At 36.8% G+C, this 20,155-nt stretch overlaps 1 protein-coding gene across 1 annotated transcript; it reads right to left on the bottom strand.

The window, feature by feature from the left end:
- Nucleotides 1-1,862: 1,862 nt before the first annotated feature.
- On the bottom strand, nucleotides 1,863-19,890 carry stx19 (syntaxin 19). The gene is made up of 5 exons (XM_061918279.1): nucleotides 19,665-19,890; nucleotides 9,576-9,810; nucleotides 9,239-9,475; nucleotides 6,816-7,028; nucleotides 1,863-4,686 (listed from the first exon to the last, which is right to left on the bottom strand). The coding sequence occupies exons 2-5, from the start codon at nucleotides 9,792-9,794 to the stop codon at nucleotides 4,450-4,452; spliced, it is 906 nt and encodes a 301-aa protein (XP_061774263.1). The 5' UTR covers nucleotides 9,795-9,810; nucleotides 19,665-19,890; the 3' UTR covers nucleotides 1,863-4,449.
- Nucleotides 19,891-20,155: the final 265 nt, after the last annotated feature.

The following is a 20,155-nucleotide window of genomic DNA, read 5'->3' on the forward strand; positions in this document are numbered from 1 at the left end:
CATGTTAGTTCTTATTTCAACAGTGAACATGCGTGTGCTTCTAATTGACATGTTAGTAACATGTTAGTTCTTATTTCAACAGTGAACATGCGTGTGCTTCTAATTGGCATGTTAGTAACATGTTAGTTCTTATTTCAACAGTGAACATGCGTGTGCTTCTAATTGACATGTTAGTAACATGTTAGTTCTTATTTCAACAGTGAACATGCGTGTGCTTCTAATTGTCATGTTAGTAACATGTTAGTTCTTATTTCAACAGTGAACATGCGTGTGCTTCTAATTGTCATGTTAGTGCCATGTCAGTTCTTATTTCAACAGTGAACATGCGTGTGCTTCTAATTGACATGTTAGTAACATGTCAGTTCTTATTTCAACAGTGAACATGCGTGTGCTTCTAATGACACGGTTTGTCCTTCGGGGACTGACAACATTGTGTGCTTGGACAAACCAGTTTATCCAGTTTGGTACTGTGTTGCAGTGTAAATATTGGACTGTGGATTCAACAAGGCCAGAATCCACGGAACACCTCCTAGGACTAATTAAATATTATTTGGAGTTGTCATGTATGATATTATTGTATTCTATATGTTATATATGTATAATATTGTTCTATTCAGTATGTTATATATGTATGATATTGTTGTATTCTATATGTTTATATGTATGATATTATTGTATTCTGTATGTTATATATGTATATATAGTTATATCTGCTTAAATATGATCAAACATGGAGGGTGTTATGGAATTGTAGAAAAATGTAATCCACAACTTTGCATCCACTTATCATACATCATGACGTGTAACATTATATGCAGCATACTGAGTACAAAAAGCATATTCAGCTGTTTAAGGATATATATATATATGTGTGTGTGTGTGTGTGTGTACATATTATATTAATATATTTAAATATATATATATAGTATATACATATATACATATACACACACGAATATATATATATATATATATATATATATATATATATATATATATTTAAATATAAAAAAATATATATATAAATCGATTTTTTGTATATACATATATATATATATATATATATATATATATTTAAATATATATATATATATATATATATATATATATATATATATATATATATATACATACAACTACTCTATTGCAATAATTTCACAAAATTATACAATATATCGTCCTTTATATATATATATATATATATATATATATATATATATATATATATATATATATATATATATATATATATATATATACATATATATATATATATATATATACAATAATTACCCTGTATGTCATATATTTATAAAAATTTAAGAAAAAAATTTTTAAAAAAACACTGTAAAATAAACATATTCAACTGCGAAAGGTTTGATGTATTTCATAAAATAATTATTTCCCAAAATTCAATTTACTTTTAAATGTTATATATATATATATATATATATATATATATATATATATATATATATATATATATATATATATATATATATATATATATATATATATATATATATATATACATACATATATATATACACACACACACATTACTTTGTTGCAACAAGTTCACAAAATTATACAATATATTGTCCTTCAACATATATACAAACAGTCAAACAGTAATTACTGTGGATGTCATATGTTTACAAACATTTAAGAAAAAAAAACAACTTAAAAAAACAGTGTAACAAAAACATATTAAACTGGTATAACTTTCTTGTATTTCATAAATAATGTATATGTATATATATATATATAAATATATATATATATATATATATATATATATATATATATATATATATATATATATATATATATATATATATATATATATATATATATATATATATATATATATATATGTATATATATATATATATATACATCACATCCATCCAATTACTGCCAGGGGGTTGCTGGAGCCTATCTAAGCTACAATCGGGCGGAAGGCGGCGTACACCCTGGACAAGTCGCCACTTCATCGCAGGGCCAACACAGATAGACAGACAACATTCACACACTAGGGACCATTTAGTGTTGCCAATCAACCTATCCCCAGGTGCATGTCTTTGGAGGTGGGAGGGGCCTATCCCCAGGTGCATGTCTTTGGAGGTGGGAGGGGCCTATCCCCAGGTGCTTGTCTTTGGAGGTGGGAGGAGTCTGGAGTACCCAGAGGGAACACACGCAGTCACGGGGAGAACATGCAAACTCCACACAGAAAGTTTCAGAGCCAGGGATTGAACCCCAGACTACTCAGGACCTTCGTATTGTGAGGCACATGCACTAACCCCTGTACCACCATGTTGCACAAACCCCAACGTAATTCTAGCAAAACCTGCACACATGTTTCAAAGCTTTAGTTCAAGGGTCTCAAACGCAATTTTCCATGGGGGTCACTGGATGCAGACACTGGGTGAGGTTGGGCCGCAAGAAAAGATGACTTAATAATTCCAACACGCACATACAGGTCACACAGAGGGTGGCCGTATAACAAGTTTAACACTGTTTCAAATACGCGCCACACTGTGAACACACACCAAACAAGAATGACAAACACATTTTGGGAGAACATTCTCACTGTACCACAACATAAACACAACAGAACAAATACCCAGAACCCCTTGCAGCCCTAACTCTTCACCTCCACGGACGCAGGGGGGAGGGGGGTGGGGGGAGAGGTGGGAGGTGGATGCATGGGATTCTGGGTATTTATTCTGTTGTGTTCATAATAACAATAATAATAATGGATTAGATTTATATCGCACTTTTCTATTGTTAGATACTCAAAGCGCTCACACAGGAGTTGGAACCCATCATTCATTCACACCTGGTGGTGGTAAGCTACATCAGTAGCCACTGCTGCCCTGGGGTAGACTAACAGAAGCGTGGCTGCCAGTTTGCGCCTACGGCCCCTCCGACCACCACCAATAATTCATTCATCATTCATTCACCAGTGTAAGCGGCACTGGGGGCAAGGGTGAAGTGTCCTGCCCAAGGACACAACGGCAGAGCGTTTTTGGATGTCAATAGGTGGGAAGCGAACCTGCAACCCTCAGGTTTCTGGCACGGCCGCTAAACCCACAACGCCATGCCAGCCCGGGTTTATGTTGTGTTGCAGTGCGGATGTTTTCCCGAAATGTGTTTGTCATTCTTGTTTGGTGTGGGTTCACAGTGTGGCGCATATTTGTAACAGTGACAAACTTGTACTCTGTTAGTACAAGATGTAGTCAAAGGCAATTGAACATTGTTGTTTGGGTGAAAACTGACAAATGTTCGCGGGAATAATTACCCTTGAATGATCGCCTTGAAATTCCAGAGTCTCCCGGAAAATTCAGGAGGGTTGGTAATTATAACAATTGGTGGAGTGCCATCTCCGGGTTGGGAAGGAGACCCTGCCCCAAGTGGAGGAGTTCAAGTACCTAGGAGTCTTGTTCACGGGTGAGGGAAGAGTGGATCGTGAGATCGACAGGCGGCGTATTCAGTAATGCGGACGTTGTATCGATCCGTTGTGGTGAAGAAGGAGCTGAGCCGGAAGGCAAAGCTCTCAATTTACCGCTCGATCTACGTTCCCATCCTCACCTATGGTCATGAGCTTTGGGTCATGACCGAAAGGATAAGATCACGGGTACAAGCGGCCCAAATGAGTTTGGGTCTCTCCCTTAGAGATAGGGTGAGAAGCTCTGTCATCCGGGAGGAACTCAAAGTAAAGCCTCTGCTCCTCCACATGGAGAGGAGCCAGATGAGGTGGTTTGGGCATCTGGTCAGGATGCCACCCGAACGCCTCCCTAGGGAGGTGTTTAGGGCACGTCCAACTGGTAGGAGGCCACGGGGAAGACCCAGGACACGTTGGGAAGACTATGTCTCCCGGCTGGCCTGGGAACGCCTCGGGATCCCCCGGGAAGAGCTAGACGAAGTGGGTGGGGAGAGGGAAGTCTGGGCTTCCCTGCTTAGGCTGCTGCCCCCGCGACCCGACCTCGGATAAGCGGAAAAAGATGGATGGATGGGCCCGCGGGCCGCGTGTCTGAGACCCCTCCTTTAGCTGAAGTGTCTGGACACAAAAAGATACTTTTGGCAGACAAACAGAAAGTTGGGAAGATTGGAATGTGTGACAGTTGCAGAGGTAATAGTCGTATTTGTAGCCTCTCTCAGATGACAGTGAAGGTCAGGGATACACGCCGCCATGTTGGTGAGGAGCACTCACAGAACTGTCTCCTCCAATAGCAGTCACTTCACGCTCTCTTCAAAGAAATAAGTGCCTCGAAAAAAACAATTCCTGGCCTCCCCCTTAATTGTTTTCTCTGCTCTGCTGGATCCGTCCGAACCATTGCTGTGTTCAAGAGCCAGGATGGCGGCCACCATAACCTTGACTTTAATGGCACTCCGGTCCCAGGTTGTTTACTCCCAACAGGTGAGGGAGACATTTGGAACACAAGTTCACATGCAGCATTTCCAGGGAGGGCAGCAACAGCAGCAGATCTGGCGGAGAGGGTTCTTCTTCTTGTACCTGGCGGCCAGCTTGAACTTCTCGTTGGACGCCGCCACGTAGTCCTGGGTCTGTTCCACGTTGGTCTGGATGTGTTCCATGTAGGCGCCTTGTTCCTCCACCAACATGAAGATGTCCGTGAAGAGGTCCCTCAGCTCCATCATGTTGCTCTCAAGGCTCAACAACTCCTGAAGAATTAAAGGAGATTGGAGTTTTAGCCAGAACCTGGAACACACTCGGAACCTGGAACAACACCAGAATGTTGTCTTCCAGACAACTTGCAAGACAGAAAGTTCCAAACTAAAACTTGTAAGAGTGCAAATGAGTTCTCTGGAGAGGTACCAGTCTGGAGAGGATGACCCCAATTGGTATGGTCTGGACTCAATATTATGTTAGATCCACTATGGTCTAGACTCACTATTATGTTAGATCCACTATGGTCTGGACTCATTATTATGTTAGATCCACTATGGACTGGACTCTCACTATTATGTTAGATCCACTATGGACTGGACTCTCATTATTATGTTAGATCCACTATGGACTGGACTCTCACTATTATGTCAGATCCACTATGGACTGGACTCTCACTATTATGTTGGATCCACTATGGACTAGACTCTCACTATTATGTTAGATCCACTATGGACTGGACTCTCACTATTATGTTAGATCCACTATGGTCTGGACTCTCACTATTATGTTAGATCCACTATGGACTGGACTCTCACTATTATGTTAGATCCACTATGGTCTGGACTCTCACTATGTTAGGTCCACTATGGACTGGACTCTCACTATTATGTTAGATCCACTATGGACTGGACTCTCACTATTATGTTAAATCCACTATGGACTGGACTCTCACTATGTTAGGTCCACTATGGACTGGACTCTCACTATTATGTTGGATCCACTATGGACTGGACTATCACTATTATGTTGGATCCACTATGGACTGGACTCTCACTATTATGTTAGATCCACTATGGACTGGACTCTCACTATTATGTTAGATCCACTATGGACTGGACTCTCATTATTATGTTAGATCCACTATGGACTGGACTCTCACTATTATGTTAGATCCACTATGGACTGGACTCTCACTATTATGTTAGATCCACTATGGACTGGACTCTCACTATTATGTTAGATCCACTATGGACTGGACTCTCACTATTATGTTAGATCCACTATGGACTGGACTCTCTCTATTTTGTTAGATCCACTATGGACTGGACTCTCACTATTATGTTAGATCCACTATGGACTGGACTCTCACTATTATGTTAGATCCACTATGGACTGGACTCTCACTATTATGTTAGATCCACTATGGACTGGACTCTCACTATTATGTTAGATCCACTATGGACTGGACTCTCACTATTATGTTAGATCCACTATGGACTGGACTTTCACTATTTGTTATATCCACTATGGACTGGACTCTCGCTATTATGTTGGATCCACTATGGACTGGACTCTCACTATTATGTTAGATCCACTATGGACTGGACTCTCACTATTATGTTAGATCCACTATGGACAGGACTCTCACTATTATGTTAGATCCACTATGGACTGGACTCACACTATGTTAGGTCCACTATGGACTGGACTCTCACTATTATGTTAGATCCACTATGGACTGGACTCTCACTATTATGTTAGATCCACTATGGACTGGACTCTCACTATTATGTTAAATCCACTATGGACTGGACTCTCACTATTATGTTAGATCCACTATGGACTGGACTTTCACTATTTGTTATATCCACTATGGACTGGACTCTCGCTATTATGTTGGATCCACTATGGACTGGACTCTCACTATTATGTTAGATCCACTATGGACTGGACTCTCACTATTATGTTAGATCCACTGTAGACTGGACTCTCACTATTATGTTAAATCCACTATGGACTGGACTCTCACTATTATGTTAGATCCACTATAGACTGGACTCTCACTATTATGTTAAATCCACTATGGACTGGACTCACACTATTATGTTAGATCCACTATGGACTGGACTCTCACTATTATGTTAGATCCACTATGGACTGATCTCTCACATCTGCGGTCCTCTCCAAGGTTTCTCATTGTTATCCTACCGTGTTGACTTTTTCCTTGCCCTGATGTGGGATCTGACCCGAGGATGTCGTTGTGGCTTGTGCAGCCCTTTGAGACACTCGGAACTTAGGACTAAGTAAAGATTGAGTGACTAAAAGTACACCAAATAAAGAAGGGTTCATGAACAAAGTCGGTCCTCTCCCGATGTCGCGAGTCGACCTCCATCGCCCTCACCTTGTGCCGCTGTTCGATCTCAGAGAGTTGGGACCGCGTGATCCTGGCGTCGTTCAGCAGGTTCTCGTTGAAGACCTCCCATTTCCCCGTGGCCACCATGTCGTTGACGTCCCCCTCGGTCACGTCCCTCCCCGACACCTCCAGCTGCCGGATGATGAAGTGCTTGCAGCGGTCCTGCTTGGTCAACAGCCCTTCGTTGTACTGCCGCATCACCTGCATGGAATTATGGGTAAAACAATAACAAAAGAGAGAGCGAGAGAGAGAGAGGGTGAAAAGGGAGGAGGGAGGTTCATTAGTACAAGACATTCGGGGCCCATCTTAAAATCTTAGGACCCTCAGGCAGAACAAGAGTAATTAAAGCTGCAAGCAGGGACCGACTTTTGCTGGTTTTTCCTGCCTTTACCCATTCAACATATATTTACCCGCACATTACCTACCTTCCCTGCATCCTGGGGTCACACTGGTGCTTCCTGCACCGCCGTGTGCTTTCACATTAGTCATTAAAGGTGGTCTTGGTTGCCGAATGCTACACAATGGCTGCTGTCTTGTGGACAATGTGAATAAATCAGATCAATGATCCGTAAAAGTACTTTAATTGATAGCACAGCATGTACTTATATGAAACGATCTAAACAAGCTTCCCTAGTCATGGTGCAAAAAAAAAAGTAGATATATTTATGTGTTATATATATATATATATATATATATATATATATATATATATATATATATATATATATATATATATATATATATATATATATGTGTGTGTGTGTGTGGTTAAAATTAATAAAATATGTAAATATTAAACGTTGTTATGAAAGTTACTACATGACATATATACGTACATCATGTATATATTACATGTTATTATGAATGTTACTAGATACTGCATATATACTTACATTTTGTATATATTGCATGCTGTTATGAATGTTACTAGATACTGCATATATACTTACATCATGTATATATTACATGTTATTATGAATGTTACTAGATACTACATGTATACTTACATCATGTCTATATTACATGTTATTATGAATGTTACTACATGACATATATACTTACATCATGTATATATTACATGTTATTATAAATGTTACTAGATACTACATATATACTTACATCATGTATATATTACATGTTATTATGAATGTTACTAGATACTACATATATACTTACATCATGTATATATTAAATGTTATTATTAATGTTACTAGATACTGCATATACTTCCATCATGTATATATTACATGTTATTATGAATGTTACTAGATACTACATGTATACTTACATCATGTATATATTACATGTTATTATGAATGTTACTACATGACATATATACTTATATCATGTATATATTACATGTTATTATGAAAGCTACTACATGACATATATACTTACATCATGTATATATTACATGTTATTATGAATGTTAATAGATACTACATATATACTTACATCATGTATATATTACATGTTATTATGAATGTTACTACATGACATATATACTTACATCATGGATATATTACATGTTATTATGAATGTTACTAGATACTACATGTATACTTACATCATGTATATATTACATGTTATTATGAATGTTACTAGATACTACATATATACTTACATCATGTATATATTACATGTTATTATGAATGTTACTAGATACTACATATATACTTACATCATGTATATATTACATGTTATTATGAATGTTACTAGATACTACATATGTACTTACATCATGTATATATTACATGTTATTATGAATGTTACTAGATACTACATATATACTTACACCATGTGTATATTACATGTTATTATGAATGTTACTAGATACTGCATATATACTTCCATCATGTCTATATTACATGTTATCATGAATGTTACTAGATACTACATATATACTTACATCATGTATATATTACATGTTATTATGAATGTTACTAGATACTACATATATACTTACATCATGTATATATTACATGTTATTATGAATGTTACTAGATACTACATATATACTTACACCATGTGTATATTACATGTTATTATGAATGTTACTAGATACTGCATATATACTTCCATCATGTATATATTACATGTTATCATGAATGTTACTAGATACTACATATATACTTACATCATGTATATATTACATGTTATTATGAATGTTACTAGATACTACATATATACTTACATCATGTCTATATTACATGTTATTATGAATATTACTACATGACATATATACTTACATCATGTATATATTACATGTTATTATGAATATTACTACATGACATATATACTTACATCATGTATATATTACATGTTATTATGAATATTACTACATGACATATATACTTACAAACGTACATTGTGTATATAAAACATTGATGGAGGTGTTTTAGTCCACCGACCTGCTGGAATTTGGAGTGCATGGCGGCGTGCTGCGCCCGTTGTATCCTGGCGGTCACGGCCGTAGGTCCTTGCTGCTCTTCTGTTTTTTGGACTTGCTTTGAAAGCGTGTCCAGACGTCGGTGAAGGCTCTCAGCTCGGAGCTTGATGTCCCTGGTAATGCTGCTTTCCTTCTTCATGATGCTAAAACGCCGCATGGTTGCAACCAACATCTTCTGCTGCTGGTTGAACTTCAGAACCTGGTTGCAGGGTAAAGGTCAGGTAAGGTAAGGTAAATCCCAGGTAAAAAAAACAACAACATTGTGTCCGTCAAAACCTGTTCCCCTGAATAAACCTCACCTCCGTCTCCAGGGTGCTGATATCATTTCGGATCAGCTGGACTTGGGACAGGAAGTTGTCAATGACGGGTTCCTCCCCAAACAGAACAGCCTGCGGCGTTATGGCCTCCACCGCCACCGAGTCGTCATGGTGACCCTCCTCCTCTGATGTGGAACCAGCACTTCCTGTGTCAGGCAACTCCTGAGTCCTCTCCCGGAGGTCTTTTAGGCGGTCCTTCATTGCGCCAAGGATTGCCCTTTGGAATTTAGAGAAATGGAAAAAAAAAAGGGAAGGGAAATTGGGAAATTCTCAAATTTCAATAGTTGAATCAATGACATAACCCAACATTGATTAAATGTCATCAAAAAGCATGTTTAAATCTTGTATTAGAGTTGTAAAATATTGCTTGGATAAATGACCAACTTTCCATAGTCAAATCCACGTCAGAACCCAACTGAAAGTAGTCAAAAAGCATGTTGTTTCAACGTTGTATTTGTCTTGTAGAACAGTGTTTTTCAACCAATGTGCCGCGGTACACTAGTGTATCGCGAGATACAGTCTGGTGTGCCGTGGGGATTATGTCATTTCACCTAATTGGGTTAAAAATATATTTTGCAAACCAGTATTTATAGTCTGCAAATGATGTGTTGTTGAGTGTCTGTACTGTCTCGAACTCGGCAAAGTAATACTCTTACATATCAGTAGGTGGCAGCAGGTAGCTAATTGCTTTGTAGATATCGGGAACGACCACAATGGTTTGCAGGTAAAAAGGTGTTTAACCTTCCTCTTGTGTTAGCTTTCTGTTACCATCTCTTATGTTAACGGGTCGGTTTCGACCCATGTCTTAAATCAGCTGTAAAATACACTAAAAACAATTATCTATCATCCAATTTGTTTCTCATCTCTTGGTTACCTCGTTAGGCCTCCTTATCCTTGAAAATATTGGTTTTAATATTTTTGGTTTGGGCCATTGGGCCTTTTTTTGTCAGTATACCCCTCGATTTCAATTTTAAAAAAAGGTAAAACGGACCTCAAGGGAATCATATACATAAAAAAAAGGTTGTTGTGTTACCTAACTATTACTAGGGGGTATTAGAACACATCTCTTAAATAAATGTGTTTTATTTATTTTTTCATTTTAAGAATTTTAACTATAGTAACATCTATGGTGTTACGGGTCAATTTCGACCCATATATATTTACTTCAAGAAAAAGGCTAAAACGTATTTTTTTCAGCAACAGAAATCCAACATCAAACAAACAACAACCAATCAAGCAAATGAAACCAAGAGAAATAGATTACTAGTTCCAAAACTAATAAAAAAACAAAATCAGAGTGGCAAAAAGTGACACTTTTAGTGTCCGTCTTTTGTTTGTTTGTGTACAGGATAACAAGGTAAAATGAGAATCCACTAAAGCTCACATGATTGGGAGAGGAGCTGGCTGTCAGTGTGTTCAGTTTTGGCTCTTATCATTGCTTTATCATCTTATTTTTATAACTGGGTCGAAACCGACCCTAACAACACCAAGGGCATGATTTCTACCAGAGCATTTTATAATTTAGTGAAAAGAATAAGAATGTTTTATTTTGTTGACAAAGAGGTTCCTGACAAAGTCAAAAAGCTTTGATGCAAAAAATTAAATGTATGTGGTGTTTTTATGCATTTAAAAACTAAAACGGGTCGGTGCCGACCCGAACACAAGACGAAGGTTAATGCTTGAACCAAAAAATAAACAAAAGGTGAGTACTGCTCAGAAAAGGCATTGAAGCTTGGAGAAGGCGATGCAAAACTAAAACTGAACTGACTGCAAAGTAAACAAAAACATGGCGTAGTGGGTAGAGCGGCCGTGCCAGAAACCTGAGGGCTGCAGGTTCGCTTCCCACCTATTGACATCAAAGTCACTGCCGTTGTGTCCTTGGGCAGGACACTTCACCCTTTGCCCCCGGTGCCGCTCACACTGGTGAATGAATGATGAGTGAATGATAGGTGGTGGACGGAGGGGCCGTCAGTCTACCCCAGGGCAGCTGTGGCTAAAGATGTAGCTTACCACCACCGGGTGTGAATGAATGATGCGTTCCCACTTCTCTGTGAGCGCTTTGAGTACAGAAAAGCGCGATATAAATCTAATCCATTATTATTATCATTATTAACAGAATGCTGGACGACAGAAAAGAGTTACAGCCTGTGGAGCAGATGGCGTCCACAAAGTACATTCGTAAATGACGTGACAATCACCAACAAAATAGGAGCAAACAACTACAACTAAAACACTACACACAGGGACAGTACTTTAAGACAAGCTATAGTGAAGTATAGTTAATTAAGGGTTATTTTCATATTCAACAATTGCGAGAATAACTTTTTACTGTCAATATCGGCTCCTGGCTTAAATTTTTATTTTTTTTTCTGCTGATGGTGTGCCTCAGAATATTTTAAATGACGAAAATGTGTCTTGGCTCAGAAAAGGTTGAAAAACACTGTTGTAGAATATTTGTCGGAAACATGACCAAAATTCAATGGTCAAATCCACGTCAGAAGCCAACATTGATTAAACGTCGTCAAAAAGCGTGTTGTTTCTACGTTGTATTTGTGTTGTAGAATATTGGTTGGGAAAGGACCATAATTCAAAAAAACAACAACAAAAAACAGGTTACAGGTTAGAAAAGCTCCTTCTGGTTTGCATGATTATGGACTAAAAAACTTGATTGAAAAATATCAATCAATCAATCAATGTTTACTTATATAGCCCTAAATCACTAGTGTCTCAAAGGGCTGCACAAACCACCACGACATCCTCGGTAAGCCCACATAAGGGCAAGGAAAACTCACACCCAGTGGGACGTCGGTGACAATGATGACTATGAGAACCTTGGAGAGGAGGAAAGCAATGGATGTCGAGCGGGTCTAACATGATACTGTGAAAGTTCGATCCATAATGGATCCAACACAGTCGCGAGAGTCCAGTCCGAAGTGGATCCAACACAGCAGTGAGAGTCCCGTTCACAGCGGAGCCAGCAGGAAACCATCCCAGGCGGAGGCAGATCAGCAGCGCAGAGATGTCCCCAGCCGATACACAGGCGAGCAGTACATGGCCACCGGATCGGACCGGACCCCCTCCACAAGGGAGAGTGGGACATAGGAGAAAAAGAAAATAAACGGCAGATCAACTGGTCTAAAAAGGGAGTCTATTTAAAGGCTAGAGTATACAAATGAGTTTTAAGGTGAGACTTAAATGCTTCTACTGAGGTAGCATCTCGAACTGTTACCGGGAGGGCATTCCAGAGTACTGGAGCCCGAAATGAAAACGCTCTATAGCCCGCAGACTTTTTTTGGGCTTTGGGAATCACTAATGAGCCGGAGTCCTTTGAACGCAGATTTCTTGCCGGGACATATGGTACAATACAATCGGCAAGATAGGATGGAGCTAGACCGTGTAGTATTTTATACGTAAGTAGTAAAACCTTAAAGTCACATCTTAAGTGCACAGGAAGCCAGTGCAGGTGAGCCAGTATAGGTATATATGTATGTATATATGTATATAAAGGTATATACAGTATAGGTATATATGTATGTATATATGTATATAAAGGTATATACAGTATAGGTATATATGTATGTATATATGTATATAAAGGTATATACAGTATAGGTATATATGTATGTATATATGTATATAAAGGTATATACAGTATAGGTATATATGTATGTATATATGTATATAAAGGTATATACAGTATAGGTATATATGTATGTATATATGTATATAAAGGTATATACAGTATAGGTATATATGTATGTATATATGTATATAAAGGTATATACAGTACAGGCGTAATGTGATCAAACTTTCTTGTTCTTGTCAAAAGTCTAGCAGCCGCATTTTGTACCAACTGTAATCTTTTAATGCTAAACATGGGGAGACCCCAAAATAATACGTTACAGTAGTCGAGGCGAGACGTAACAAACGCATGGATAATGATGTCGGCGTCTTTAGTGGACAAAATGGAGCGAATTTTAGCGATATTACGGAGATGAAAGAAGGCCGTTTTAGTAACGCTTTTAATGTGTGCCTCAAAGGAGAGAGTTGGGTCGAAGATAATACCCAGATTCTTTACCGAGTCGCCTTGTTTAATTGTTTGGTTGTCAAATGTTAGAGTTGTATTATTAAATAGAGGTCGGTGTCTAGCCGGACCGATAATCAGCATTTCCGTTTTTTTTGGCGTTGAGTTGCAAAAAGTTAGATTCTTATTAAAAAAACAAAAACATTTTTTTTTCAATTTTTATGAATTGATTTTTTTTGTTCGCCCCTTAGTATTTTGCATTGTTTAATGCTTCTCTAACTAATTATTTTTTATATGTGTATGTTGTGTTTATATTTCAGGAGCTACGATTTGGTTAAATATATATATATATGTTTTTTTTTATTTGTTTATTATAAAGATTAGTTTATTTGGTTTAGGAGTTATCTTTGTAAACAACTATTGATGACTTCAAACACATTTTCTCATGATTATAAGAAACAATATTTTGATATTGAGGAAAAAAAAACATTTTTTTGCTAGCAAACCTCACACAGGCACATGTTATGAATAAAACTAACAACGAGTCAGCTACCTTGTGACTTAACCTGATAAGAAATGCAAAAGGAAAACACGAATGCTTGTCTATGAAAGTTTTGATTCTAAGAGTTCAACGCAAATATGTGAGAGAGGATTCAAAGAAAGATTCAGTCACATTTTTGGAATTCCTGGAGTGAAGTGAATTCAATTCCCGACATTCAGTTAGTCATGTCTAGTTTCATTTTTTTCAAGTGATAGCGTCCTTGGCTGCCGAAAATGGCAACATTCCTCAGTTGCTATTGAGCCGCAGTGGTTCCTACGGACAAGGCGGACACTCGGCCATGAAGATAATAATAGAAGTCAAAACGCTGGCTTCAACGTCGGTGGAATTCCAAGGCAAGGACGAGGTCACCAAATAGTTCCTCCCCCGTCATGTAAACAAAGAGAAGTGTAACCAGGAACCTTGTAGTTTTACTGAAAATTAACAATCCAAACGTCAAGTATTGCTTTTGAGCGTAACGATGCTTCATCTTCATCTTCATCTTCGCACTAATAACTTCATGGCCCAGAAGAGCTGATTAAAAAAAAAAAAATCTGAGAGGATTTGAAGGCACATGTTGGTGTTTAAAGCTAAAATCCTTGAAGAAAGTAAATACAGAGTTTGTAGGATTTCAGCCCGGGTCTCTCTGACTAAAAAACACCTTCTGTAAAACCAATTCATTTACCTTTTGGGAACATTTTATTTCTTCTTTACAACTCTAAAAGAAAAGGACATTTTTAAACTGTATAATATTTAAAATATTTTTCTCATGTTGGTTTATATATATATATGTATATATATATATATATATATATACAGTGCATATATATATATATATATATATATATATATATATATATATATATATATATATACAGTGCAAGCTTTTATTTCATGTCTTTAGTCATGCCATCGTGCTAGTTTTGTTTTTAGTAGTTTATTATCGGCCATTGAGCGCGTCCTTGTTTTCCCTTTTTTTGTATTTAGTGTGTAAAAAATAAAAATATGTACCTTAGTTTACTCCGGGCTCATCCCAAATTCCCTCTGCGTCGAAGAAGCAAAACAAGTCAAAGTCCTGACAATTTTATATAAACCGGCTTGTAGGGATGATATAGTATTTCTCCTGACCTAATATATATATATATATGTATATTTATATATATTTATATATCTCAAAATGACATTTTTAATGTTTTACTTGAATGCATGTCATTTTTTTAGACACAACATGCTAACAGTTTTATCTAAAGATGTTTCAAGGTGTGATATCTTCACTGACTGTGTTACAGTTAAGATAAAATAGCTTGTGCGGTCAAAGTAAATATTATTAATCAAAGTTTGTTTTTGACTAATCCGATCATTTTGGGGGATTTATCACAATAGTTATTTTTTTGTTTTTTTTGACAGACCTAACTTGATAGAATTGTGTGTGTGTGTGTGTGTGTGTGTGTATACTATATATATATATATATATATATATATATATATATATATATACACTACTGCGATGAGGTGGCGACTTGTCCAGGGTGTCCTCCGCCTTCCACCCGAAACGCAGCTGAGATAGGCTCCAGTAACCCCAAGCGGTAGGAAATGGATGGATGGATGGATGGATGGATATATATATATGTATATATATATATATATATATATATATATATATATATATATATATATATATATATATATATATATATATATTTAGATTAGATTAGATTAGATTAGATAGTACTTTATTTATTCCGTCAGGAGAGTTCCTTCAGGAAAATTAAAATTTTCAGCACAATCCCATTCAAGTTTAGACAAACATTACAGGGAGACAGAACAGGATCGTTGACGGGTCTGCTGGCTTCCAGCGCCCCTTACAAAAAAGATGAGATACAGGTAAACAAAGAGGGGGGGGGGAATGGGAGAAAAAAAATAGAATATTAAAATAAAATAAAAAAATCGGTCTCAGCCTGGGCCCTGGAGAGGAGGTGCAGACTGAGGCCAAGGGGGAAAAAAACATATATATATATATATATATATATATATATATATATATATATATATATATATATAGAATGTATCTGCGTTGTTTTTACTTAGAACATGTGCTTTTTTAAGGTTTGCAAACAAAAACAATTAGTGTTTTTCTCAATATGACAATGTTGTTCTTAGAATCTTGAGAAAATGTGTTTAAAGTAATAAATAGTTGTTTGTAAAGACATATATATATATATATATATATATATATATATATATATATATTAAAATTACCATTTTATTACCAAGTTTTAAAAAAATCCAGACATTTCCAGAATTCACAGGTTTTACATCTTCCAAAAATGTTTTCACAGTCCACATTTTTCAACCATTTTTGACCATTCCACTTCCAAAACATTCCTCTTTTTTCCCGTATTAATTCCCAATTTTCCACAAAATTCCAAGAATTGGAAAATACCCATTCTCCATTTAAACTGTTACTACGTCAACATCTGTTAACCAAAACATTCCAACACCAACCCATTCATAACATCTAAGACAATTATTCTCGTATCAATATTAAAAAAAAAAAAATCCCGGTTTACCCCATATTCCTGATTTTTCAGGAAATTCCCATTCAAATCAATGACGTATTCGTAGTTCAACAATGCTCTAAATCATGGGTGTCAAACTCTGGCAAGCGGGCCAAATTTGGCCTGCCATGTAATTTCATTTGGCCCTTGAGGCAATAATAAATTAACATTAGAGCTGACCCGCCGGTATTATACAGTGGCGGTGCCGTTGTATCACCGCATTCAACGCTAACAATTTTACGCTAACAATATTGGGGGCGGGCCTTAAAGGTACTGCTTTTAGCATCCTCTAAAACCTGTCGTCACGTCCGCTTTTCCTCCATACAAACAGCGTGCCAGCCCAGTCATGTAATATATGCGGCTTCTACACACACACAAGTGAATGCAAGGCACACTTGGTCAACAGCCATACAGGTCACACTGAGGGTGGCCGTATAAACAACTTTAACACTGTTACACCACACTGTGAACCCACACCAAACAAGAATGACAAACACATTTCAGGGGAACATCCACACCGTAACACAACAGAACAAATACCCAGAACCCCTTCCAGCATTAACTCTTCCGGGACGCTACAATATACACCCCCGCTACCAACAAAACTCGATTTTACATGTCACTATAAAGTTATATAAGCCTTGCTAGTTCAATATTCAATGCAAAACTTGTTTGGGTCCCTATTAAATGGTTAAGTTGTTCAACTTTGGCCCTCGGCTTTGTTCAGTTTAGAATTTTGGCCCACTCTGTATTTGAGTTTGACACCCCTGTTCTAAATGATCAAAATGATTCCCACCTTTCAACCATCCACCCACACTATTCTACGATGTATAGAACACAAAACATGTTTTCTCTTTCCCTAAATTCCCGGATTTCCCGGAATTTTCTCCCGTTTGACAGTGAAATACACAATAGACTGCATCTCTCACATTTCTCAGCCCATTCAAAGCATTCCAACATCCCCACTTTCCACTCAGCCTAATCATTCTAGCACTTCAGTTCCTACTGGACTTTCAAATTGTAGTTCTATTTAACATCTCCTCTTTTCTTGGGCATTTCAGAGCATTCCTTTTGTCTTCTCGTCTTGTTACGGAGCTACAGTTTCCCTCGGGAATCATTTATTTACCAATTTAAGATAGGATTGATCAGGGGTCACCAACCTTTTTGAAACCAAGAGCTACTTTTTGAGTACTGATTCATGCCAAGGGCTACCAGTTTGATACACACTTCAATAAATCGCCAGAAATAGCCAATTCGCTCAATTTAACTTTAATAAATAAATCCAGATATGTATAAAAAAATGGGTATTTATGTCTGTCATTGCGTCGTATATTTTTTTTCCTTTTACGGAAAGTTTTTTGTAGAGCATAAATGATGAAAAAACACTTAATTGAACGGTTTAAAAGAGGAGAAAAGAGGAAAAAAAAGAAAATTACATTTTTAAACATAGTTTATCTTCAATTTCGACTCTTTAAAATTCAAAATTCAACCGAAAAAAAGAAGAGAAAAACCAGCTAATTTGAATCTTTTTGTAAAAATTAAAAAAATAATTTATGGAACATAATTAGTCATTTTTCCTGATTAAGATTAATTTTAGAATGTTGATGACATGGTTTAAATAGGTTAAAATCCAATCTGCACTTTGTTAGAATATATAACAAATTGGACCAAGCTATATTTCTAACAAAGACAAATCATTATTTCTTCTAGATTTTCCAGAACAAATATTTTAAAATAAATTCAAAAGACTTTGAAATAAGACTTAAATTTGATTCTACAGATTTTCTAGATTTGCCAGAATACTTTTTTTTGAATTATAATCATAATAAGTTTGAAGAAATATTTCACAAATATTCTTCGTCAAAAAAACAAAAGCTAAAATGAAGAATTTAATTAAAATGTATTTATTATTCTTTACAATTAAAAAAATACATTTACTTGAACTTTGATTTAAATTGTCAGGAAAGAAGAGGAAGGAATTTAAAAGGTAAAAAGGTATATGTGTTTAAAAGTCCTAAAGTCATTTTTAAGGTTGTATTTTTTCTCTAAAATTGTCTTCCTGAAAGTTATAAGAAGCAAATTAAAAAAATAAATGAATTTATTTAAACAAGTGAAGACCAAGTCTTTAAAATACTTTCTTGGATTTTCAAATTCCATTTGAGTTTTGTCTCTCTTAGAATTAAAAATGTCGAGCAAAGCGAGACCAGCTTGCTAGTAAATAAATACAATTTAAAAAATAGAGGCAGCTCACTGGTAAGTGCTGCTATTTGAGCTATTTTTAGAACAGGCCAGCGGGCGACTCATCTGGTCCTTACGGGCGACCTGGTGCCCGCGTTGGTGACCCCTGATTTAGAATATAGAACATTACACACGATGCCAATAAATCCGTCAAAATGTTTAAGTACGACTCGGGTAATCTACGAAGCCGCTTGATGGCTGATCGGAGCATTACGGCCACCATAGTCAGACGTACTGTGCTTCAACATACATGACAAAATATGTTCCTGTATATGTCAGCAGACTACTTAGGAGCCTTTATTTGTTTACTTACTACTAAAATATCGTTGTCTAGTATGTTCACTATTTTATTTAAGGACTAAATTGCAATAATAAACATATTTTGTATGTACTCTAACATTTTTTTTGTTTAAATAAAGCCAATAATGCCACTTTTTGTGGTCCCCTTTAAATTAAAGTTAGGATAGGATAGGATATACAAAATAGGTCTTTATTGTCATTGCACAAGTACAACAACACTTTGTTTTCAGCAATACCAACATGAACAAAAAATAATCGAGAATGTTTAGAAATGGATTGATAGTTTATGCAGGGATTGTGGAAAAACAATGTGTTGATGTAAAGTACTAATAAAGTTACTTTTGAATGACAATGTCACAACTTTGTAACACTTTGTAATTTACACTTCAAGTTAAACAGAGTGTGGTATTTACCTTTGAACTCCTAGTAGTCCTAGTCCATCCTTGAGTGGTCTAGTCCATATTAGTCCAAGGGTCTAATCCACAGAAGAAGGACCTAACATAGCCACAAGAAACCCTCCAAAGTCGCCACTCGTAGGGAAAGTTCCACTCGAGACTTTTGAGGAAGTCTTTCCCAAGCCCCTCCCTTCCTTTTGAGGAAGGCCCCTGGGAAAGGGGCAGGCATCAGGCGTCAGGCATCGGGCGTATTTGCTTAAAGAAACCAGAGACGACGTCACCAAGTTCAGAGAGGAACTTGTTTGGTAAACAGAGCCGGGCAAATACCGCCGTATTGTGTACTTTTGCTGGAGCCAACAATAGGACTTGGGTGTTGGGTTTCACATGCACAACCTTGTCCTCCGTCTGAGTCCAGGGGATAAACCCTCTGGGTCTGGGCTATTGTACTCCTTGGGCCCCAGTAAGTCCGCTGAGCACTTTTGACACATTTCAGCCGACAAGCTCCCAAA

The sequence above is a fragment of the Nerophis ophidion genome, linkage group LG13, assembly GCF_033978795.1.
Source record: "Nerophis ophidion isolate RoL-2023_Sa linkage group LG13, RoL_Noph_v1.0, whole genome shotgun sequence".
NCBI classification, from domain to species: Eukaryota; Metazoa; Chordata; class Actinopteri; order Syngnathiformes; family Syngnathidae; genus Nerophis; species Nerophis ophidion.